Source organism: Lucilia sericata, unplaced genomic scaffold, assembly GCF_015586225.1.
Source record: "Lucilia sericata isolate MDLA Ls3-8-SP2 unplaced genomic scaffold, ASM1558622v1 Contig001685F_arrow, whole genome shotgun sequence".
NCBI lineage: Eukaryota > Metazoa > Arthropoda > Insecta > Diptera > Calliphoridae > Lucilia > Lucilia sericata.
The window spans coordinates 1-27,480 of record NW_023995595.1 but is presented as its reverse complement, the minus strand read 5'-3'; the positions used below and the strand labels follow the sequence as shown (position 1 = coordinate 27,480).

The following is a 27,480-nucleotide window of genomic DNA, read 5'->3' as shown; positions in this document are numbered from 1 at the left end:
TTCAGAAAATGACTAAATGGACAAAATTCACCTATAAACACTAATATCATTATGATATTCTGCATAAGTAAACTAATGTAGACTTAAATCCCTCTACCGAAGTTTAAATTCATATGGAAGGTGCCACGCACCTATTGCTAAATTTTTCTCCACAAATGTTCACATAGATATCAAAGTTGTACGTGTAAAATTTAAGGCTTCTAAATAGTTTCTCAGAAATTCGAATTCTTGTATTTAATTCTCATGGGAGCTGCCACGCCCCTATTGCTTAGTTAGTTAGTTAGTTAGTTAGTTAGTTAGTTAGTTATTAGTTAGTTAGTTAGTAGTTAGTAGTTAGTTAGTTAGTTAGTTAGTTAGTTAGTTAGTTAGTTAGTTAGTTAGTTAGTTAGTTAGTTAGTTAGTTAGTTAGTTAGTTAGTTAGTTAGTTAGTTAGTTAGTAGTTAGTTTAGTTAGTTAGTTAGTTAGTTAGTGTTAGTTAGTTAGTTAGTTAGTTAGTTCGTTAGTTAGTTAGTTAGTTAGTTAGTTATTTAGTTGTTAGTTAGTAGTTATTTAGTGTTAGTTAGTTAGTTTTTTAGTTAGTTAGTTTAGTTTAGTTAGTTTTAGTTTTAGTTAGTTAGTTATTAGTTGTTTTAGTTAGTTAGTTTTAGTTAGTTATTTCGTTAGTTCGTTCGTTCGTTAGTTCGTTCGTTCGTTCGTTCGTTCGTTCGTTCGTTCGTTCGTTCGTTCGTTCGTTCTTTCGTTCGTTCGTTTCGTTCGTTCGTTCGTTTTCGTTCGTTCGTTCGTTCGTTCGTTCGTTTCGTTTCGTTCGTTCGTTCGTTCGTTCGTTTCGTTCGTTCGTTCGTTCGTTCGTTCGTTCGTTCGTTCGTTCGTTTTCGTTCGTTCTTTAGTAGTTTGAAAGGAGGATTATATACATCAAATCCGAAGAAACACCTAGGCCTCTATTGGGCCTGTTGTGCGTTCCTTAACCAGTGCCTCAGGTGGGAATCGAACCCACCACCTCCGGTCTACCAGACTAGAACACTAACCACTAACCTACCGGAGGCCCCTATTGCTAGTCCTCCCATTTTTTGTCTTTACTATTCATATAGTGGCTTCGTAAAAAAAATTTAAGATATACTAATTTTCAGCTTAAAATTAGCTAACTTTTAAGACCTATTTCCAAATAATTGTAAGTATTAAAAAAAGTGGTTCACGGCGCACCCTATTGGACATACATACATGCTTACCTGTATTTCATACCATTAGTTTATCTTAGGTAATTTTAAAAAGTTCCTACGCAATTGTTTATAAAACACCTATTTTCATATGTTTCGTATTTTTTTGTTCCCATGTGAATTTGACCACTTTGACATGTTCTTAATTTATTTATAGTTAATTTGTCTTATCAACAACAATGTTAATAATTTTATTTTACCACAAATTGTGGACATTTAAGTTGGGTGTTTTTTCTGTTATTTTAATAAACAAACAAAAAGCAGTTCAATTTTACAATGTCGTTCGTTCGTCTTTCTTTTATGAGGGGTTTTTAATCAATTTTTTTTAACCAATTTATTATATAGTATTACCGATAAGAAGAAACCACTTTTTTTCATGCTTCGCTTTCTTTGAATGTTTAATATGGTTGTTTACGTTTTTTTTTTGCACAAGGTTAGAAAAAGTTTATTGTACTTTATGGTTGATAAATGCGTTAACAAATTTAATTGTTGTAAAGAAGGTTTATTTTTAACTATAGGTACTAGTTAAATTACAATTGTACATATTTGATGATATAATTAAATTGTTTTTAATTATAGCTATTGTTTTCATGAGAATGGGAATGTAACAGAATATAAACGATTATATACTCCAACTAATCTGATATATAATAACCAATGTGTTCTTAAACGATTAATAACTTTATAAACGTTTTATAAGAAGAAGTTTGTTGGATAAAGTTGGATTTTGTACTTTTTTATATCCTCTATGCGGAATGTATAGGATCGATTTGAAATTTTTAAAAATTGTTAAAAAGTTATAGCCCTAATGTATACGTTTGTGTATTAAAATTTTGTAAGCATTATAAAAAGGCTGAAAAGTAAGTACTTATATAAAATAATATATGTAAGTTATTACTTGAGTCATTCTATGTAATGCAGACGGTATGTAGTAGTTATTGAAAAGTAATTTGGTGAGTAAGTACAAGTCATTACCAGGATTTTGCAGGGTTGTTTAGAATAATATATTACTACTCTATATTAAAAACTTACTTGTATCCTGATAAAATATTAAGCAGGGTACTTTTACCAGCTCCAGATGGTCCCATAATGGCAGTAAGTTCACCTGAACGTAAACGTCCACTGACACCTTTGAGTATAGTTTTGGCATCTGAAATAAAAATAAATAAAACATTTAAGATATATGTACGTTTTTAATTATTATTTTTAAGTTTTTAAGTAACAATACACCCTAACGAAAAAAAACCTGTTCTGTTCCCTACCAGCAATTGAAGATCCTGATCACAGTATCTTATGTTAAAGCAAAATTTCTGCAATCTTATTGAAATGGGTCTCAAAAATTCCGTAATTTTGAGCTTATCGCGAGAAAAATAATTGAATCACTTTCAGTCGATTAAGACAAGTCCGTCCGTCCTTCTGTCTGTCTGGCTGGATGTCCATGTAAACGCAAGGTCACAATTTTCAAACTATTTTGTTACAATTTGGACCTAACGTATTTTTCGGCAGAGAGACGAAGCCAATTGAAAACTCCAATATAAAACCTCTTTTAGAAAATTCCGTCTGTCTGTCTGGCTGCCCATGTAAACGCAAGGACACAATTTTCAAGCTATTTTGTTACAATTTAGGTCAAATGTATTTTTCGGCACAGAGACGAAGCTCATTGAAAACTCCAATATAAAACCTCTTTTAGAAAATTAGTTTTTCATCCATTTAATATTTGTTAAACAAAATAATTATACCCTAGACCACTATAGTAGGGAGGGTATTATGCGCTTGTGCTGATGTTTGTAACACCCAAAATTATTGATCCTATCCACCCACCTTATAGTATACCAATCGGCTCAGAATCACATCCTGAGTAGATTGAGCTATGTCCGTCAGTCTGTCTGTTTGTGTGTCCATGTAAACCTATTGGACACAGATAATTTGATGAAATTTGTCACGTTCACTTCTTTTGGTCCAACGACGAACGCTGTTGAAAATAATTGAAATCGGTTAATTATTTCACTTAGCCCCCATTCAACCGGATCCCTCGAATAGGGCTTTTGAGCTTGTAATTATGTTAAATGTTCTAGTATTTTAACAAAAATTGGCAAAACTTAGTTTTACATAAGTCTAAATGATATTGCCGATTTTCGTAATGATCGGGCCTCATTTGACTAGCCCCCATACAAAGTCCCTTTCAGAAAATGACTCGAATGTCTACTATTCACTTATAAACACTAGTATCACGATGAAATTTGGCAAAAATAAGTTTCATATAATCATAAAACTCGATAATAAATTTTATAAATTTCATATGGTTGTTCCAAGCCATCCCCTGATGAAAGTCCGTTTTTTCCCCCAAAATGTTCAGATGAATATGAAAGTCCCTTTTGCAAAATTTTAGGAATCTAGTTCTATTAGTTTCTTAGATAAAATATTTTGTTGTATTTAATTCATATGGGAGGTGCCGCTTCCCCCCTTGATAGTCCGCAAATTTATTACCCAAAATATTTATATGGATGCTAAAGTTCTACGTGCAAAATTTTAAGCTTTTAACTCTAATAGTTTCCAAGATAAACGAATTTTTGTATTTAATTAATATGGGAGGTTCCACGCCTTTGCTGCTAGTCTGCCCACTTTTTATCCTAACTAATCATATTGAGACTGTTACATTTTCCGAGATATACTGATTTAACATTTTCTTAATATGGAAGGTGCCACGCCTACTATAGTCATTCCGCCCATTTTGTCCAAAAATATTCTTATGGATGTCAAAGTTGTCCGTGCAAAATTTGAGCACTCTAATTGTACCAGTTTCCAAGATATATGACTTTTAATAGTTATTGAAATTTTTAAATAAAAAGAAGGCTATAGTTCCTTCCAGATATACAGGAAGGTACTGTTAAAATTTTAAGAAAATCGGTCCAGCCGTTTAGCCGTCTATAGACTTCAAACAAACCCACAAAAACACAAAACACACAATCATTTTTATATAGATAAAAATAAATCCTGATGCGATAAAATTATGTCCGTGTAAACCTTGTGTGAACGCTACAGCTAGCAAATTTTCAAGATAATTTGTTAGAATTTGGATCTTATCTGGATCCACCTAGCCTGCATACAACCGTATAAAAGTGGAATCAAGGAAAAATTCAACATAAATTCTTTATTAATGAAAATGAATCACATATAATATTCGTAATTGGTGTAGGGTATCATATGGCCGGCAACGTCTGACTATAATTTCTTACTTGTATTTTGTATATGTCTTTGAAGTCAATGAACTAAGCGACAATTCTGCTAATTAAAAACAACACTTTTTTCCTTAAATAATAAAATTTTGTCATATTTAAACTAAGGCAAATAAATATAGCAATTGTACCCAATAAAAACTTTCATTATCACGTAAGGGGTTAAAATGCTAAAAATTTTCTTAAACAATAGCATTTTTAATCATTATTTTAACATGGTGATGTCATTGGAGGCAATTACTTACCACAAACGATTACAAGTAATTAGAAAAAGTTGTCATTTTAAATTGCATGAAAAAACGTATACGACATTTATATCTTCACTAGCAAGATGACTAATGAATTAGAAAGTATTTATAGAACACATTATTAGACTACTTCTGCGTAATCCAGATGATATGTAGTAGTCATTGAAAAGTATGTTGTTAGGTAAGTAATTACAATTGAAAGCCATTAACCAGTTTTTGCTGGGTAGTTAGTGGTCTAGCTTTTATTTTATTACCGTAAATAAACATTCACCGTTATAACATGTGCACTCCTTATTAGAATTTACAAGTTTTTCTACTTGAATAATATTGGGAGTAAAAAAATATTTATCTCAAAACTTCATAGATAAAATAAAATTGATATGTTTTAATCGAATTTATTATATATTTCATAAATTTTAATAAATTAGATCAAAAATTTAATTGATTTTAAAACTGATATATTTGTCTAGATTTAAACAATTTGGCTTCTTATATATAACTACCTAACATAAGACAAGATATGTAATAAAAAAAAATTTTAATTTTGTTGCAAATACAAGTGCAGAATAAAAAAAATTAAAAACCCTGACTTGTTTCAGACCCAGTTACTTGTTACTTAAATCAATTGCTAAATATGTCTATATAGTCACTAGCTCATTTATAGCTAAAAATGCTGTACATAAAGTATTTTTGCTTTATATAATTTATATTGCCTTAACGCATCAAATACGTTTGCGCATGCACAATGGAACGATAATGAAATAAAGTGGAGTAGTAAAGCGAAAAACTACTCGACCTTGACGAGTAGAAATATATGTACTCTTAATGTGGTAATTGTAGATTTAAAGCAAAATTTGAAACATCTACAAAAAGATATTTTCCTTAATAGCAAAAATTAAAAAAAAAATTTAATAAAATTGTAATTAAAATATGACAATTAAAATTTTTTGTTTAAAAGTCATGTAATAATGTTACAAATGTTTAATGTTAAAAAAAACTGATTACAATTTTTATAACTTTAATAATTTTTAATGTTATTTCATAAAAAGCATAGTTGCTTAATATTAAAAATATAAATTAAGTTTAATGATAAAAAACAAAAATAATAAAAACATTTAATTATAATAGTCAACTAGTTTTAAACCTAAGCGAACAAAATCACCTGTTGTTTTATTTACCACATCAACAACCTTCATACATTTTCACAAAACCCCTTTATAAAATTCTGCACAGCGACTTATTTTTGTTTCAAATCTTGGTTTGTGTTTTGATTAATTAAGCAACAAATCTATAAGTTTCGAGAAATACTAGAAGTTGTTTATAATATTAAAAACGTAAAAGAATAAAAAACAACTGTATACTGGAAATAAATCATAAATTAAAATTTTCAAATGGAAAAAAAATAGTTTATTCATGCGCAAAAAATTTTAATAACCGTTTGACATACATTAATTTCAAAATTCGCAGATCGTGTGTTTAACACAGTTTGATTATTTTTATTTTTTTCTAAACAGTTCTGGAAATATTGCTAATATCTAATATCCTTAATCACATTGACTTATAGAAGTGTAATCGGCAAACAACTTTCTAGCACTTTCTAACTCCATACATGCATAAAATTTCTACTCTCTGACGACTATTATTATAGAGTCAGGAGAACTGAAAAAGAATCCTATTTAAGCTTGTGATAGCTGTCAGATTTTATAGAACATTTAGTATGATATGATCTCAGTCGAAGCAGAATTCGGAAACTTTATCTCTCATTATAAGAGAGAATAATAAAATCTCGAACATGATCGACAACAAGAGAATTGAAAGTCAGATAAAGAGACCAACTCTACTACTTGAGAAATATCTACTAGTAGAAGCTTTTTTCCTAATCTAGGTCAATAAGAGATAAATCTAACAGCTCGTATTTCTGGACTATAGTCTCGTCTATAGCCTGGACTATAGTCTCCTTTATAGTCTGGACTATAGTTTCATCTACAGTCTATACTATAGTCTCGTCTATAGTCTGGACTATAGTCTCGTCTATAGTCAGGACAATAGTCTTGTCTATAGTCTGGACTATAGTTTCGTCTATAGTCTGGACTATAGTCTCGTCTATAATCTGGACTATAGTCTCGTCTATAGTCTGGACTATAGTCTCGTCTATAGTCTGGACTATAGTCTCGTCTATAGTCTGGACTATAGTCTCGTCTATAGTCTGGACAATAGTCTCGTCTATAGTCTGGACTATTGTCTCGTCTATAGTCTGGACTATAGTCTCGTTTATAGTCTAGATTATAGTGTCGTCTATTGTTTCGACTATAGTCTGGACTATAGTCTCGTCTATAGTCTGGACTATAGTCTCGTACATAGTCTGGACTAGAGTCTCGTCTATAGTCTGGACTATAGTCTCGTCTATAGTCTGGACAATAGTCTCGTCTATAGTCTGGACTATAGTCTCGTCTATAGTTTGGACTATAGTCTCGTCTATAGTTTGGACTATAATCTCATCTATAGTCTTGTTTTTAGTCTGAAGAAGAGAAATCTTACAGCATTCAAGCTCATAAGTAAGGTATATTATAGTCTGGACTATAGTCTTTTCCATAGTCTGAAATATAGTCTAGTCTATAGTCTGAATCTGTATAGTCACATCTGTAGTCTAGACTATAGTCTCGTCTATAGTATCGCCTGTAGTCTCATCTATAGTAGCGTTTATAGTCTGGACTATAGTCTCGTCTATAGTCTGAACTATAGTCTCCTCTATAGTCTGGACTATAGTTTCGTCTATAGTCTGGACTATAGTTTCGTCTATAGTCTGGACTATAGTTTCGTCTATAGTCTGGACTATAGTTTCGTCTATAGTCTGAACTATAGTTTCGTCTATAGTCTGGACTATAGTTTCGTCTATAGTCTGGACTATAGTCTCGTCTATAGTATGGACTATAGTCTCGTCTATAGAATGGACTATAGTCTCGTCTGTAGTCTGGACTATAGTCTCGTCTATAGTTTGGACTGTAGTCTTGTCTATAGTCTGGACTATAGTCTCGTATATAGTTTGCACTATAGTCTCGTCTATAGTCTGTACTATAGTCTCGTCTATAGTCTGGACTATAGTCTCCTTTATAGTCTGGACTATAGTTTCGTCTACAGTCTATACTATAGTATCGTCTATAGTCTTGACTATAGTCTGGTGTATAGTCTGAATTATAGTCTCGTCTGTAGTCTGGACTTTAGTCTCCTCTATAGGCTGGACTGTAGTCTCGTCTGTAGTCTGGACTATAGTCTCGTCTATAGACTAGCTAAAGACAAATACATTATCCCTAAATAAAAGATATTGACTCGATAAACAGATTCTCGAAGAATCTTGTAAATTTTATTCTGTATACAAAAGTTGACCTTATAATGTCGCTTTGGTAATTTATGGACCGAATCTTACCGTTACTAACGTGGATTTTGGTATTTGCAATGAAAAGTTTTAGTACTTATCCGGAGAAATCTTCTTACAGGAACATTAAGCATCTTGAGATTTTCTACATAAAGTGTACAACAAATTCGTTTCGAAACCATAGCGTATCTAATACTATACTTAACCAAACCAAATTACAGAGAGCTATGCAAAAATATAGTAATTTTCAAAAAATCTTTTGTGTGACTGAAAAGAAGTGAAAAAATCACGTTTTTTGCCGGCCTGTTTGACTACCTTTCGGTTTCTATTAACCACATTTTACAAGCTATACACAACACGCTCTAGCCAAAAGATATAATGACACTGATACATAAACACAACTAGCAACAAATCATTAAAATAAATTTGTATATATATATATATTTATTGTTATGGTTTTTGTTTGTATTATTGTTCAAAATTTGCATGTCTCATCGGAATTTAAACAGCATAGATGGTAACAAAAAATACAATTATCATCTTTAGCATTATTCCTAATCATTGCTTGGTGGTTGTATTGGTATATAAGTTATTGCCAAAAGCGCTGTTGTTATTGCTGTCGTCGTTACCCATCAACATCGTCATCAACAACAACATTGTTGTTGGTTTTTGCTTTATTTTGGTTTTGTTAGGTGCTGTTGACCACTTCCGTATTAGTGTTAAAGTGTAATATTTGTTTGGGTTGTATATATTTTATAGTTTATTAACCATGTTGGTAATATTAGTTGTTGTTTTTTGTTTTTACTTTTATTATATTAGATTTGTTTATTGTTTATTTAATATTCAATATTGATTTTTTTCGTCAGTTCGTTTATTTTGATTTTTTTAACAAAAGGCCATTCAACTATGTGCGAACGAAGAAGCTCATTGGAGTTTTATACTTGTGTTTATATATAAGATTATGAATTTTTTATGAAAAACATCTGGAACTTGTTATGATTTGAGTGCTAGCAGGGTCTTGGTTTTAAGTGAAGAAATTCTAGTAAAGGGCTTAGGAATTTTGGGGGCATAAAACAGATCACTAATGGAACTATTGGCTACAAAATTGTTTCATTCTAATCAATGTTTAAGATCATTAGAATTCTATAGAATATTTATATAATTTATACTAATTGCTTAACTATTTCTATATTGACATATTCGTATAAATCTAATACCTTATTTGATCATTCATATAAATTAAAAAAATACAATAGTGATTAATCAAATTTATTAATAATTTACTTAATACTCATACTTTTGCTTTTCTTTGCACATGACATACAATTTAAAATAATTTTTTTTTCTTTGTTCTATTTAAATTTTAAAATAAATACGCCAACTAATTAATATTTTAGACACAAATTTGATAAGCAAATAAAAAGTATGTTTAACTAAAAAATGATTTATTTGTATATAAAACTTAAGAATAAAGTATAAATTGTTTAGCAGCTGTTAAGTGGAAAAATATACAAGCCTGACTTAAAGCACGTCTGCTATAAGTGAAAATCTTTGATATTCAAACTAAAAATTAATCAAGGTTTGGAGCAGATTATTATCAAACTTTCTTCGGTTAAGAAAATTCTGGGAACCATATTTTACAAGTAAAAATTACATATTTTTTCGGCTGTACCGAATTTTATCAATAGATAGACAGAGAGACAGACAGAGAGACAGACAGACAGACAGACAGACAGACAGACAGACAGACAGACAGACAGACAGACAGACAGACAGACAGAGAGACAGACAGACAGACGACAGACAGACAGAACTAGATAGTTTTTAAAAAATAAATCAGACTTTGTGGCCATAAATCAATGTTCCTAATCAGCAAAAACATGGTAATGACTTGCAATTATAAGCACTTACCTAATAACTTATTTCACAATGACTACTACATATCGTTCTGATAACATGGAAGTACTTTAATAACGTCTTACTAATAATGTATTATATAAATACTTTCTAATTAATTAGTCAGCTTCTTCGTAAATCTGTATATAAGCTGTATACGTTTTTTTCACATGATTTACATTGACTGTTTTTTGTGGTTAGTACTTGTCTCCAATGACATCAACATAATGACATAAAATGATATTGTGTGAGTATATTTTAGGACTTTAACTCCTTACCTGGTAATGAAAGTAAGAAACGAAATAACAAAATTGTTGACTATGATGATGATATCAACAAAATATTTTCATACATGCAGCTAAACACGAACGCAGTAAGATCATTGACCTATTGATTAAATGATGTGATGTGTTATTGATTTAAAATTTACATGATTATTTAGCATTTTATTACAATGAAATAAGTAATATTGCTAATAGTATTGTCATGTGTACATGTTCATATCAGCAGCCATTTTGTTTTATACTACGTCTAAAGCTTGGCTTATCTGATCAGTTTTAATACAAAGTAAATTGAGTATATTGAGTTAATAGAATTCTTTAAAAAAGTCTATATATGAGCGTCTATACAATATAGGACCCTGACCGCAAATCAGACCTGTTTTTAGAAATCTATATTAAGACTCAATATTAGGCTTTGCCAAATCTTTACGATAGTTTGTAACACCCAAAAATATTGGTCCCATAATCACCTTAAAGTGTACCAATCGGCACAGAATCACTTTCTGAGTCGATTAAGCTATGTCTTATGCGCACCCTACAGGTCGCAATTTTCAAGATAATTTGATGATATTTGGCACACACTCAAGGACGAAGCCTATAAAAAATGGTTGAAATCGCTCCATTATTTTGCCTAGCCCCCATACAACTCGTGTGTGTAATTAAAACAAAACAACAAAAACATATTCTATATTTTGTTGTTGTTGTTTTCGGCCGGTAACTTATTGTATATAATTTAATGGATTGTTTCGGAATTTTTTGATCATATCTGGATTATTTATGGAAAGATTTTTCTTAATTAAAATAACGAGCTTTTCGAAAGCATGTCTATTAAAACTATTAAAGATTCGGTTCCTAGAGATATCTGAAGTCTTCAGAAAAATTAATTTCAAGATATATATAGACAGATAGATTCTATTTTCTATAAGGATCAAGAATATATCAGCCATATAAATAGTTAACTGTTTGGGCTTTTTTTAGACATGTTCATCGATTACAAATAAAATAAAAAGAACTTCCAAAGCAGCGAAAAAGAAGTAAAATTTACTCCATGGAAGTACTGGAAAAGACCTGAAGAAGTGATGATTTTAACGCAGGCTTGTCATAGGAGGGATGTCATTTTTGTTTAATTCCAAATTCAATACTTCTGAAGTCATTCTCAAGGAGCAATTTTTATGTTATTTTTTGGAAGTTATTCGGAATGAAATTGTAGCATAGCCCACCAAAAAAAGAACTTCCAAAGAAGCAAAAAATAAGTAGAATTTACTCTATGGAAGTACTGGAAAAGACCTAAAGAAGTGATGATTTTAACACTGGCTTGTCATAGGAGTGGTGTCCTTTTTATTTAATTCTTAATTCACTACTTCCGAAGTCATTCTCAAGAAGTAATTTTTATGCCCTGTTTTTGGAAGTTATTCGGAAGTAAAATTGCAGTATTATAGAATACAACTAATTTGACTTAACTAATATTAACATTAATAGAATTATTTTCGCTTCTTTGGAAGTTTATAAACATCACTTCCTCAGAAGGAAGTAAATTCACTTAGTGCTACTTTTGCATTCATGTTTTAAATAAAGATCGGTTCAGTAGACTAGAAGTATATTTATTATAAACAATACAGAAAATAGTGTCTATTTTTATTCCGGTTGTTGAATTTTTAATGAAATGATAAACTATAACCTTAGAATTTTTGCAAACTATTTTAACGAACTACAACATAATAATAAAATAAATCTACATAAATTAAATAAGCTTGTGACCTATAATTGAAAACTTCATATACTATGTGGATTCTTTAAATGAGAACGTGGGTATTTTATTAATAGGTTTAGTTAAGACAAGATGTTATATGAAACTTGTGTATGTTCAATTATGAATTTCCTAGTGATATCAAAATGTTAAAGAGATTAGCTCAACTTGAAGTTATATGTGACTACTGGATGGTGGCCTACTCATGACAATTGGATCTTCGCTTCGGAACGACCCGAGTTAAACTCTGCTAAATATTGTCAATCCAGCGACAGCAGTATCAACCGAAAGTTTAGTATCCATGAAAGAATTATCGGCCACAGTCGAACTCTTACAACAACAAGAACTGGTTAGTCACCATATAAGCCTATGCCCAAATATATACCGATCCAAACAATCCATCCAAAAAGTGATTATGAGACACTTTAAGGCATTCAAACGGAAAATCTGGTCATTTTTAACTTAATTTCAATATTGAAATATGTTTTTGATACACAGAGGGAAAAAGAAATATACACGTCTGGTACCAAATTGCCACCAAAGAGTTTATAATTTATCAATAACATCCGTTGTCAAAGTATATACATACGTACGACAACACTATGTAATGTTGACAACATAACGTTGTTGTTGACAATATAACGTTGTCAACATTGCAACAATTCGTTGTCTAAATCTAAATTTTATACACATCCGTTGTCTACAGATTATTTGTCAATAGTGAGCTTACTACGTTTGTTAACATTTAGACAACGGATGTGTATACAATTTAGATTTCGGCAACGGACAACGGATGGTATTGAAAAATTATAAACAGTTTGGTGTCAATTTGGTACCAGGCGTGTATATTTCTTTTTCCCTCTGTGTACGAATGCTTATTCACGAGTGAGGTAATTCGGCCGCAGTTTAAATTAAAACCTTTGTTAAGAGAAGTATGACCGTTAAACGAGTTTCGGATGATGTATTGGAAACTATGGGGAAACTATGTCAAAATATAGACAGATCCAAACCTCCCCTATAGTGGAGGATATAAAAATCATGATATAGACAAATCCGAGCTTCCCCTATAGTGGAGGACATAAAAATCAAGATATTTAGTCGAAATTTTTTGATCTTTTATGGCGATTTTACGGATTTTCAATGGCGTCATTTAGTTTTAGTATATGTATTGATACTATATGTTAATCTGAGGTCTTTAGGTAATCGGTGACTGGTATAAAATAATTTCTTAAATTTAGTAGAGAACCATTGAACTTTTACTGGCTACATACTAATTAAATATTAAAAATATCATTGTAATAATTGTTCTGTTTACAGTAGCTTCGAATTGTTTACATTTAAAGTGTATTTTTTGTTTGACTTCAGAACTTCAAGTGTGTGTTGATGATCATTTAGTAAACATTTTTGTAAAATTAAAAAAATGTTATTTGTTAAAAGTTAAGTTTTGCAAATATTAGCAGAACCTCTTAACACTTAATAAATGTATAAATATTTACAAATATTTGGTGGTATGTAGGTAAGCTCGGCAGATGAAATATCAATACCCAGCTTTTCGAAAAAGAGTCAATGCATCCGAAAAAGACAGTGATATCCAATAACGTCTAACCACCTGGTTAGCACTAATTCGTCACTTTAGTGCGCCCTTTGTAAGCGAGAGAGTGGACTCTTAAAGAACAAACTTAAGCTTTTTGTCTGCCTCTTCGTAATCTATGGGGTGGCGATTGACTTGCTCGTAGGGCAATAGGTAGTTCGAGACTGTCCGATCGAACAGCTGGCATATCTACATTAAATGGGTGATGGTTCAATTGTCAGCAATCAACCACCATTCTTTAGTCTTAAATTTTTCTGTCAAAACTCTTGCAAGTTGTGCGGTGAATAGCTTAACAGCAAGATCACTTTAGCAGAGCCACAAACCTGCAGGGTATTAAAATTTATGCAAATGTGTGTGTAAAATTTTGAGTACATTTATTTTGTAGTTAAATCTGCAGATGTTAAAATTTGTTGTGAAACTTAAATAAACAAAAACGATAAAAAATTACTAAAATTTTTAGAATATTTTTAAACAAAAAGTAAAATCTGTATAGAAATTTACAAGAATTTTTAAAATGTTTATAAACTTTGGATTATTTAATGACAAATCTTATGACTGATAATACAATTATATGCCACTTTTAAGCGATTAATTGTTTACAATTTCACAATATATTAAAATAAAAAGGGTTTAAAGTACATACACAAGAAATGATTTAACTAATTATTCTAAAAACGTTGAAAAAAAAAAACAACAACAAAAATTCTCAGAAAAGTTCCACTGTATTTTTTTTCACAATTCTGTATTTCAAAATGATAAAAACATATAAATCTGCTATTAAAAATAACTTGAATCATCATTCTTTTAGAAAAACTTAATTATATTATTATTCTAGTTTTGTATTGTATTTAAACAAAAAACACTTTTATAGACATCACAATGATAATGATGATCATGATCATATCATGTATTCTGTTCACATTGATACTACAATAAGTTTAATCATATTAAATATAAAATTGCACTCATTGCACTTTGTACATTTAACTTGTTTAAATTCATTGTACAATTTGTGTAGTACGTCAATGTGTGTTGCTATTTTAAATTGAAATAAAGAACAGTTAAATAAATTTATAAAATTATATACATATGGGGAATTTCATGTCAAGTGACCCAATTCAAAAAATCGATTTTGACGAAAAATGCACTAAGGTTAGTACTATTGGATAGTAGGTCAGACACAAATTTTCAGCTCTATCGATCAAGAACTGCCGGACTTAGAGGGGGTCAAAGTTGGACAGTTTGGTCATAAAGGGTTTTATTCAAATGAATGTAACTTTTCACCTTTCTTTATTCCTTCCCAAAAAAATTTAATTTTTTTATTTTTTTTAGAAAATATTTTTTTTTTTTCAAAATGGGCCCTTTTTTTAAAAAAAATTAAAAAAACTGACTCCTGCAGTTCTTGACCGATAGAATTGAAAATTTGTATCTAACCTACTATCCCATAGTACTAACCTTGGTGGAAATTTCATCCAAATCGGAAAACATCGATTTTTAAAGTTCGGCCTCTTGACACGAAATTCCCCATATGTATTTAACATTTAATGTATTATATAAAGAATATATTTAGTTAAAACAGGCCAGAGTTGTAGTTTAAAAACATACACTTGCATTTGTTTTTTAAATTTCTTAAAACTTTTTTATTGTTCAAGTTCTTTGTATTATTAAACAATGTTAATCAGTTTTAAGATTGTGCAAAAAATTAGTCAACTTATATTTTAGCCATGCATTTTAGAAATCAATCTTATCAGCTTTCAACAACAATATTATTGCAACGGAAATTTTTAAAAAATTTTAAAATGCTTAAGGGGTAAAGTTTGTATTTGAAATTTTGTCATTTCCTTTGCGACTTGGGTAAATTAATTTTGTTATTAAGTTTGTTACAAAAACTCAAATAAGAAATGTCTTTTAAATTGTTAAATTAATGAAGTTTATTCTTGGGTTTAATTGAATCAATAAAACAGATTGGATGAAGGTAACCAGTTGCTCAGTTGTTTTTGTTATCTATCTACTCAGAGAAAGTAAAATAACTGAATCATTTCCTTTAAATCATGGACCAATTTCAATAAATTTCATTAAATTGAATATTAATGTTTATTATTCGTTAATTGAATCCAGTGTTAATTGAATCAATGAAACTGATTTGATGAACGAAAGCAGATTGCTTAGTGGTTGTTGTTGTTTTTCGTCTACTCAGTGAAAGCAAAATAATTGAATATTTTCTATAGGTCAATGATTGATATCAATCAATTTCATTTAGATCATTTATTTGAAATTTTGTTAATTGAATCCAGTATTAATTGAATTAATGAAACTAATTTGATGTAGGAAACTTGCTTGCTTCCTTAATTGTTATTGTTTTTGCCTATGCAGTGAAAGCAAAATAATTGAATTATTTCTTGTAGATCAAGGACCCATATCAAGCAATTTCATTTAGATCGTTGATTTGAAATTTAGTCAAATTATCTTCTAAATTGTGATCTATATTAACGTGTGTGGATGGACGGACAGCAAGTATTCAAAATCCATTCAGAAAGTGAGTTTAAAGAAATTTTTTTAATTCAGATCATATAAGCATAAACAGAAAGAATTTTAAAACTTTCTATCATTGTCCGTCCGTCCGCTTAAAAGACAGTGAGGCTGGAGTAAAATCGAAATGTTTTAGTTTCTTTTGAGCCATTTTTTATACTAAAGTGGAGAGGGCATTATGCGTTTGTGCTGATATTTGTAACACCTAAAAATATTGATCCTACATCCACCTCAAAGTATACTAATCGGCTCAGAATCACTTTCTGAGTCGATTTGGCTATGTCCGTCTGTCCGTTCATCCGTCTGTGTGTCCATGTAAACCTTGCACTCAACAGGTCGCAATTTTCAAGATATTTTAATGAAATTTGGCTTATACTCTTCTTTTGACGAATAGTATAAGAGTATTTCAATAGGACGAAGTCTACTGAAAATGGTTAAAATCTGTACATTATTTCGTATAGCCCCATACAACCATACCCCCCGAATAGGGCTTTAGAGCTCATAAATATGTTAAATGTTCTTGTATCACTTCAAAAATCGGCAAAACTTAGTTTTATATAAGTCTTAATGATATTGCTGATTTTCGGGCCTCATTTGACAATATTTCTCATACAAAGTCCCCTTAAGAAAATGACTTGATGGTCAAAATTCACTTATAAACACTAATATCACGATGATATTCTGCATAAATAACTTTAATGTAGACGTAAATCCCTCTACCAACATTTATATGGATAGGACCATATTAACTCCCTGCCCCCGTATAATCCCCCTTTTTGAAAATCCCTTTTTAGTCAACTAATTGTTAAAATATTTCTGAATTAAGGTGAACATGCAATTAAAGATGTTATTATTAAAAAAATATAATCAACATCTTTAACATAATCACTGGTGTAGGGTATCCTATGGACGGCCATGACTGACTATAATTTCTTACTTGTTTATATTTTAATTTTGTTATTAAGTTTGTAACTAATCAAAAAATATACATTTATTAAATATTGAACTTTATTGTTAGTGAATTGAATGAAACGTTAATTGATTCAATCAAATTTGTTTGATTCAACAAACTAGTTTACTTAATTGTTGTTGTTGAGAAAGTAGAAGATTTGATTTTATGTTTACACAAATCATGAACCGATTTCAATCAGTTTTATTAAAATCGTGTTATTTTTAAGATTTGATCAGGTTATGTTCCAAATTGCGATCAAAATACATTACGTACTGAGATATTACAATTTGTGGATGGACGGACGGACCCATTAAAATAAAAATTCTTTGATTCTTTAGACAGACGGAGGTTCTCTAGAATTAAAAAAAACTATTTCGCGACAGTGTAATTACATTGTTATATTATCTTTTAATTTCCTTTTAGCATATCAACTGAAAAAATGATCTTAAACATTTATTTAATAAATTTGACAAACAATCTTTATTTTGCAAAATCTCTCTTAATGTATATGAACTTTAATGAATTGCATTTAAATAAATTATTAGTATTTACTTAAACAATTAAAAACAATGAGTAAAACGAGTACAGCGAAAAATAACTTGATTTTTTTTAGAACAAACTACAAAATAATACACAAAAAAAACCCCATTGACTTTTGGACTTTGATTTGGAAAGAGATTATATATATATAGTGAAAGGCAAACGAACGCATACACATACATATACAAACACCTTAAATAGTAATAAAAAAAATAATAATAACTAAGGGTTATTAAAAGTTAATAATTAACAATAAGAAAATTGTTGTTATTTGACGTAAATTGCTGTTAAATTAACTCATCAAATTATGAATAAAACTATTTCCTGAATGTTTGATACTAATTGCTATATAATTTATTAATATTTAAAAAAAATATATAGAGAAACTTGAGATTTGAGAGAACTGATTAATATTTTGAAATAGAAACGGAGTTAATCACTGATTGAGAAAACGGGAATATTATAAAGTTTTAAAAATTATTTTAAAACAAAACTGTGATTAAATATACATACATAAGATAAAAACGATCCCTTTATCATATTGATATTGATTGACTTTGTTAACTAATCTTTGCAAGATGTCAGTTACCTGGTGTTTAACATATGATCATCGACAATGTTGTTTACATATGGACACTAAACAAACAAATAATGAATTTAATTTTTTAATGATAATTATCTATTGAATTCTTTAAATATATTAGTTTTAGGTAGATTAGGATAACATTATGTTAATGTTGATCTTTTATTTTTTGTGGAAAGATCACTGCTGATCAATGTTATACAATCTGTTTAGACAAAATGTTTTATTGCAAAAATGGTGTAAACTAAATGAGAATTATACTGTTGGTAGTTATTTTTAAGTGCTCAATAAAAAGTTATGTGAACATATCTGGCATCGAATTACCGTTTACGAGATCGAGTAAAAATTGTTCTTAATTTTCCTTATTGGGATGATGGCATTCAAAATCGAACAAGAATTCTTGTTCGTTTTAGCATAATTTCGATATCGCAATGTGTTTATGTATAGTAATATGGGTCCTGATTTAAATTACAAATAAAATTATTTGTATTGAGTCATTACAGAGGGAGACAAATTCTTGAAAAGTGCATTAATCTTTTCTGGACGGACAGAAATCATTAAATCGAATCAGAGAGACAGAGAGAGAGAGAGAGATTTTAAGCTGAAATCTATATCTGAAGTGACATAAACGTATCTTTCGTATTCGAAGTCGATTTAGATATGTCCGTCTATCAATCTGTCTGTCTGTCCTTTTTGAAAATAAATTTCTGAAGGTCCCCGATATCTTCGGAATCCAAATCTGATATAATTCTATCAGGCATGCTTTCGAGAAATTTCCTATTTTAAATCGGTCCATTAATAGCTAATATGTATGAATATTTTGTTAATATACATGTGTATATTTCGGATGCTATGTATGTTCGTTATGTATAGTTATATATGGGCAGTGTGTATATCAAGAGAAAGGTATACGAAAATCCTTTCATTTGATATGCATTTTGCTTGGGAAAAAGAAGAGATGAAAAAGCAAAATGTCTATTCATCCATCGTCAAATCAAGGGAGTTTTTATAGCCGCCATCAAAAAAGATGGGGGTATATTGTTTTTGTCCTTCCATTTTTAACATATCGAAATATTGATCATAGGCCCAAAAAAGTGTATATATTCTGGGACTTTATGAAATTCTAAGTCGATCCATGTCCGTCCGTCTGTTGTAGGCACGATAGGGCCTAAACTTCTTCATTTATAAGCACTGTTTGGTATTGAAAATGGGCCATATCGGTCCATGTCTTCGCATAGCCCCCATATAAGTGGCCCTCCGAAAAACAATGTAAACAGCCATAGCTGGTTTAAATACATCAGTATGACACTGAAATTTTACACACACAAAACAAGTTGAATATGACCCATAACTTCCCTACCAGATTTTATAAGGATTGGCCCATAATTGACCCTACCCCCCATATAAGGTCCCTCTCTGAAAACGACTTTAACGCTCATAACTTGCTTCAAATTGATAGCAAAGCAACGATATGTGACAAAAACAAGTTTTATGGGTACAAAAATCTCTCTGCCGTATTTTATGGAGATCGGCCCATAATTGACTCTACCCCCATATAAGTTTTAGAGGAATCAAAATATCTCTACCAAATTTTATTTTGATCGGTCCATAATTGACCCTACCCTACCTTATATAAGGTCCTCTTCAGAAAATGACTATAACGATTATAACTTGCTTCAAAATGAGAGTAATAAAACCAAATTCGACGCATTCTTAATTAATTCTACTCCCCATATAAAGTCCTCCTCATAAAATGACTTTATCTGTTATAACTATAACTTGCTTCAACATTAACGGAAAGCAACGAAATTCGACATAAACATATTTTAGAGAAACTAAAATCTCTATGTATGTAAAATTTTATTAGTATCACGATTGATCCCACCCCCTTATATGGTCCCTTTATAAAATTAATATAACGCTCATTAATTATTTTCAAAATAGTTCATAAACAAGTTTTATACGAACATAATTCTAACTGTCAAACTTTTTTTTGGGATCGGTCCATAATTGATCCTATCTCCTATAAAGGGTCCTTCTCATAGAATCACATTAACGGACATAACTGGCTTAAAAATACCAGTATAGCGATAGAATTTGTCATTAACTAATTTTATAGAATCTAAAATCTTTCTGTCAAATATTATGAGCATCGGGCTATATTGGATCAAAGCCTTTATATAAGGCTTAGAAAGCATTGGTATTTGACATAACAAGTTTTATTGAAATCTAAATCTTAGGAAGATCGGTCTAAAATTGACCATAAGTAAATTTACAGTAAATTAATATACATTACTGTATAAATCATTAAAAAAATATTAAATATGATAAAATATGTACAACCATCACCCTGATTATATTGCTATTTAGAATAAATCTAATAAATGATTAAATGATGATAGCAAAAGTATCTATTTATATAGTATAGGTCTACATTCTGAAATTTAATTGAAATTTATGACACATGATTTGATGGTGGGTATATAAGATTCGGCACGGCCGAATAGTAAACAGTAAACATTTTTGAATTAAATTATGTATATAACAAGTAAGAAAGTATAGTCGGGCGTGGCCGACCATATGATACGCTACACCAGTTATGAATATTAAATGTGATTTATTTTTCATAATAAAGCATTTATCTTCAATATTCCCTTGTTCCGATACATTTAAGCAATTTATGGATGAAAAACTAATTTTCTGAAAGAGGCTTTATATGGGGGCTAGGGGCAAATATGGACCAAGCCCGATAACATTTTGTGAATATATTTCTATTTACATAATATTTTATTGTGCTGAATTTCATCGCGATATTTGTGTTTATAAGTTAATTTGGGACATTCAAGTAATTTTCTGAAGGGGACTTTGTATGGGAGCTAGGGTCAAATGGGGCCCGATCTTTATGAAATTTTGCAGGGTCATCAAGACTTCTATAAAACTTAGTTGTGCCGTATTTTATCGATATATCTGTATATTTAACATAATTATGAGCTCAGAAGCCCTTTTCGGGGGGTTCTGTTCTATGGGGGCTAGGTGAAATAATGGACCGATTGTAACCATTTTCAATAGGCTTCGTCCTTGGGTCAAATAAAACGTGCGTGCCAAATTTCATTATATTGAAAATTGCGACCTGTACCTTGCGCACAAGGTTTACATGGACAGCCAGCCAGACGGACGGACGGACGTACATAGCTTAATCGACTCAGAAAACGATTCTAAGCCGATTGGTATACTTTATGGTATGTTGTATGTTACAAACATCAGCACAAATCCAATATACCCTCCCCACTAAAGTGGTGTAGGGTATAAATATTAAATAAGATAAAATAAGTACTACCATCACCCTGACTATATTGTTATTTATATAGGATAAATCGGTTTAGAATAGTATAGGTCTACAATCTGAAATTGAAATTTGTGACACATGATTTGATGGTGGGTATATAAGAGGCACGGTCGAATATAGCACTCTTGTTAAAGCTAAAATTCTAGATGAATATTTACTGGTAATATGACTTCCCTGGAAGTATATTTATAAGTAGTCAAATATGGTACAACCAGCTGGCAGCAGAGAACTTTTTTGAATCAAATTATATGAAAATCGTTAATGGTGGGTATATAATATTCGTTGCTGACCAATATAACACTCTTAGTTGTTGTATATACTTTATTTTTGAAAATTCTAGAATTAATGACAAATTCTTAATTATACGTGAAAAAAAAACAAATAATTAAAATATAATTTGCATATATATACAATAATAGTATTAAAAAAAAGGTTCTTAAAATTAAAACGCAATTTTTTTAGGGTAAATAATTTTGTATACAAAATTTAATTTTTTAAAGTTGAAAACACCTAAAGCGGAAAGTTTTTAGCAAAAATTCGAATGTTATTTATTTTCTCAATTATTTTTTAGCTTGTTTACGAAAAATTGAGAAAAAATATGGCAATATTGTTAAACAAATAAAAACAAACTGGCCATTCTAGTTAGAACAAAGAATGTGAATACAACTAGAGAAAAAAAAATCCCACAAATAAGAATAAGGAGATAAAGAGAAAAACAACAACAAAATATTTACACTGATGAACAAAAAAAAATATGATCATTGATAAAGAACGAACGAACGAAAAAAATACATAATTAAGAAAAGAGAAAAGAAAAACATATGGATAACACGATACAATGAACAAAAAAACTTTGAAAACAACAAAGAAAAAAAAATTAAAAACAAATGTAAAAAAAAGAAACTTGGTAAGAGTGAAAATATACTTTTTTGGGAACTTACAGTTTAAAAGGTAAAAATTAAAAAAAAAAAATACTTACTGCTTCGGCTGCCCTCTTTAACTCTGTAGGTTAAATTGTGAAAAGCCAAATCCACTGCTGGTCGTTTGGGCAAATGTTGTAGGGTTTTGGTTTGCACAGGCACTATCTGGGCCTTAACCTGTCTATTGTCATTTAATAGATTTTTATTATCGTTCTCAACCATTTTGTTTATATTAACTTTTTACAACATTCAAAATAAAATCACAGTAATTAAGTTTTCAAACACAGTTTGAGTTTTAGTTTTGTTTTTTTTTTTATTGTAATATGTGTAAATTTCTTTGTTTCTTTATAAGAAAAAATAATCACAGATTAATTTTATTACAATTATTTATTGTTATAAAAACATTTAGTAAACTGCGCGTTTTCTTTGCAGTGTATACAAAAATTTTTCTTTATAATGAAAAAATATCAAATTTTTTTTATTTAATCATCACTTTTTTTCAATAAACAACCCTCCTCAAAGTAGCACGGTATATAAGAATTAATAAAAAATAAAAGAAAACTAATAGAAACAAATTTTTAAATACAACCGCTCACACACACGGTGCGATCACAACTAATTTCTATTACAAAAAAATTCAACTGAAATGGGTACTTGGCTGAGTGGTGGCTACTTCCATCACTACCGACATCACCACCACCACCACCACTACCTTAATAAAAATCATCGTCATCATCATCGCTAACAATACCAACACCACCACCACTAACACCAGTCGTCAGTCAACTTTATTAAAATCGTACGTAAGTCATATGTACGTACTACTGTCACTAGAACCCAACAAATGTTTCAATACTTGTGTTGGGTCTTAGTGTCTTCGTTGTTGTTGTTGTTATTCTGTTACTATTTGAATCCATATATGTATAAATAATACAATTATTATCAAGACACAAGTACATTAATGAGAAAAAATTTTGTAGAGTAATTTCCAGGGGCTTTCTTTATACCTAATACATATTCTCTTTTTCATAGTCTAATAATTCTCTCTCACTCTAACTCTCTCATTAGTGTCAATATCTTTTTGTTTTTATAAATTTTACTAAAATATGGCAACACTTTTATTTGAATTTCTTTGTGTTTATTTAATCAATTCTTATATGAATCGATTTAAGTATTGAGTATTAATAGAATACCAAGCTGAGTAAGAAAGTGTAATTGAGTACAGTTGAAAAGCGAGAGAGAGAGATACATTTTAAGAGCTGTAAAAGTAAGAGTGTAGCAACTAATTTATCTAAAAAGTACAATTGTATATTTTTATAATATCCGCTTTTAATTGTTGTTATGTTTTACCTGTCTTAATTAAATAAAATTATAATTACCTTATTTCTCTTATATATAGAAAATGTTTTGAACTTTGCTCCTTTTTAAAATAAATGATTAAATAAGTGGTATAATTGCAATTAAAATAATTTTATTAATGTACTTCTGAAAATATTTATATTTAATTGTAAAATGTTTGTATAAAGACAGTTGAAATGAACATTAGGCTGATTCAAAATTTCATATACCACTATAGTGGTATTTAAATTGCACGTCTTCATTTTGTAGATATTGGGTATATAACATCATAATGCGGAATTTAAAATAGATTCACAACAAAATTTGAAAAAAAGTCGAAACCCTGAGACCAAGTTATACTTTTCTAAAGAATTTAGAAGACAGAAGATTTGTCAGATGTTGAGTTTTTATTATAAAGCTGACAGAATACATAGATTTTCATATGACATACAACGTCTCAAAAAGGGACGTTTCTTTTAACTTTAGGACACTATATCTCGAATTCCCGATGTAATGAAGAAATTCTGAGGTCAGATTTCGTTTAAGCGCATTTTAATCCTATATATGTAAATGTGTTATTTTTTTAAAGTGGTTTTTGTCTTTACTAACATATTTATATGTATGGCTTTGGACACATACATTGTAGTTTGGGATCTGTGGTCAATTTTGGACCCATTATTACAAAAATCGACAGTATAAAACCTTGCTGAGGCAAATTTTGGTAAAGATACATACTTACATAAATATTTAATATAATTATGATCTTCAAAGCAATATTCATCAAAGTAATTCAACTTGTACTTTTATTACAAGGTTTACTTGGACGAACGAAGGGTAGACGGAAGGACGAAGGACAGATAGACATGGTGAGATATATGATATGATACAATGGTCAGCACTAACACTTAATACCATGCCTACTATAGTGGTATAGGGTATAAAAAGTTCCGCTTAAGCACACCGCAGCTTATGGCGATTGTTCCATTAGTTTTTGCGGTTCAGAAGTGGTGAATTTGACATGGAAGACAAAAATCAGCATGGGCCTATTAGACAGCTAAAACGATATCAAAGCTAGATATTCATGGCTCTAAGGTAATACTATCTATTTGATGGGACAAAAAGTATCCTATATATGTATATATTATGAGCTGCTGAAATCTGGTGAGACCATCACAAGGCACCATACCGAATGCAACTGATTAATTTGAAATAAGTGGCCAGATATGAACGCTTGATATGTTGCAATGCCTGTTAAAGCTATTTAAGAAAGAAATGATTGGCAAGTTTTGCCTCTGTCGCTTTTTATTCCAGACATCTTCCTACTATTTGTTTCGATCGATGTAGAACCTTTTTACTGGTATACGTTACTCTTTAAAACAAAATATCCGATATTGGTTTGATTCATTCTTGGCCTCAAAGGATGTTTATATGATAAAGAATTAGTTTATCATATAGACAGAATGTGTTCGACTGAATTTTCTTACTTACATATATACATATACCAATGGTAAATAAAATTTTTTATATAAATTGGTTAAATTCGGAATATAGGGATACAATTGAATTTTTCAATTAGTTTGTCTTGCAAAATATCTGTCATACAAGTTTCCCAAAACTTTCATTGTATAACTTTGTTAAAAGCAGAAAATTCCAAATGGTGTCTTATTTTGACCATCTACAGAGCTGCATCTCTGGGGTCCGCGAGGTCCATCTGCAACACTTAAATTCAAATGATCACTAATCTATAAAATTCAAATTGAAGATGACAGATTTAAAAAATTTTACTTTTTATGTACTAAATCGGCCCTATCCATTCCACATAGAGCTTAAAAATATACGTCGAAAAAGTATATTACTTTTTCCCGAGCGTTAAAAAAGTTCCGCGGCAAATGCTTGGAAATTTTCGATATTTACTCTAAACAAAATTTAAAATTTTTAATACCAAACTAGAAATTTTTGATATAAACTAGTGTCAATGTTTTACCACGACATCTATACGGAAAAAACTCAAAGATAGGGGCGGCGTTTCATGAAATTTTGTTTGTGAATGGTTTTAAAAAATCGATTTGCCGGGGAAGGTTTTTGCACCAAAATAACCTGAGAACAAATATTCGGTCTAGTCAAATACGTTTAATTTTGTTTTAGGCATGAACATTTGGATTTTAAGTTTTCAAAATTATGTATTTGCAGGTGTTTAGCTATCGGTAAAAACTGTTTAATAATAATTATCTAAAAAAAAGTTAATTGTAGTTAACTTGTTTAAAATATGGCAAATATCTACATATGATAAGATTAGCCAAAATGATTATAAAAATATTAAATTCTTGTAGTATGAATGTTAATTTTTCTTTTAAAATGAATTGAATTGCAAAAAAAAAAGCTTAATAAGAAAAATATAAATGTTTATTTCCATATAATTATTAGTAGCACTTTGTACTATTTACTATTCCGCATATTTTAGTAAAATTATAGGCGTAACATTTGACAAATTGAAGGTTTACTTAATATTATTCTTAGAAGTTTTGAATTAAGTTTAAAAAATTGTAAAATACAAATGAAAACTGTTAAATTACATATAAGATAGGAATTTAGTAGCAAAGAAGTCTTGCAGACATTGGAAATATTGTAAGTCTAGTAAGAAGCCAGCTGTTTTTTAGAATTAGAAAAACTATATCCTGAGTTCATTTAAAAGAAAATTAAATATAAAATAAACTATGTAAAAAATATATTCAATATTTGTAGGAAAACATTTTAGCTTATTTGCTACTATTGCAAATATACTACAATACAAGAAGTCAAAGTAAACTAAGCAGTGATTTCGAGTAAAAACCAGTATTAATTACAAGAAATATTTAGTTGTAATACTACGATAACTTTTTATATATTTTCTAATTTGACCAGTTTTCTAAAAGTATTGCACGTGATCACTTATACAACGTGATTATGCTAAAAAGTTCGTTATTTTCAAGTTGTTAGCGGGTGTATAACGGTTTATTTATATGTAAAGCAAACCTGTAATGCAAGATACCATAATGTGCAGTAGGGTACTGTATATTATTAAAAATAACCAGTTTAGATTTTTAACTGAATAATATATTAAGATGACTGAGTTTGAATTTAAAAAAAAAATATTTTGTTATATTGAAACCTAGTAATTGACTTGATATGATTTTGTTGTTGTGTTTCTTCTTCAAAAAATCATTTAACCTTGACAGTGAACCTGTAACCACTTAAACTTAAACGTTTTTAAGTTTAACAAAATATTTTTTTTTTAACAAAATACTAGTTATTGATTAAAGGGCTTGACTTTAAAACAAGAAACACTGTTATCTTATAATGGTTATACAATAAAAAAAAAAAACTTACAAAATGATAAAGCTACATGTATAACCGTTAAATTTTATGTTTATGGTTTATATTGCTTTTATGTTTAAATTTTAGTTGAATAATTTGTTATAAATTTTTAAAGTTTTTTTGATATAGCGAATTTTTGTTGGGGGCCTATGTTATCTGGAGGCGTTTTTGTTCTGGTAAAATTACTATAAAAATAATTTTTGTTATTTCCAATAATTTTTTAGATAATATTATTATTGATAAGAATTTTATTATTGTTTTTATGTAATTTTGCTTGGAAACGTTAATAAACGAAAAGGAAATTGTTTTCTTAGATCCTATTAATTAGTTAA

The 27,480-nt window shown here is 29.7% G+C and overlaps 1 protein-coding gene across 1 annotated transcript in view; it reads right to left on the bottom strand.

The window, feature by feature from the left end:
• Positions 1-23,096, bottom strand: part of LOC119612422 (ATP-binding cassette sub-family G member 1) — a 33,466-nt gene extending 10,370 nt beyond the window's left edge. Inside the window, exons 1-2 of the mRNA XM_037968227.1 lie at positions 22,516-23,096; positions 2,247-2,364 (exon numbers count right to left, since the gene is read on the bottom strand). Coding sequence (XP_037824155.1) covers positions 2,247-2,364; positions 22,516-22,678 — 281 coding nt within the window. The 5' untranslated portion in view covers positions 22,679-23,096. The remainder of the gene's footprint in view (positions 1-2,246; positions 2,365-22,515) is intronic.
• Positions 23,097-27,480: the final 4,384 nt, after the last annotated feature.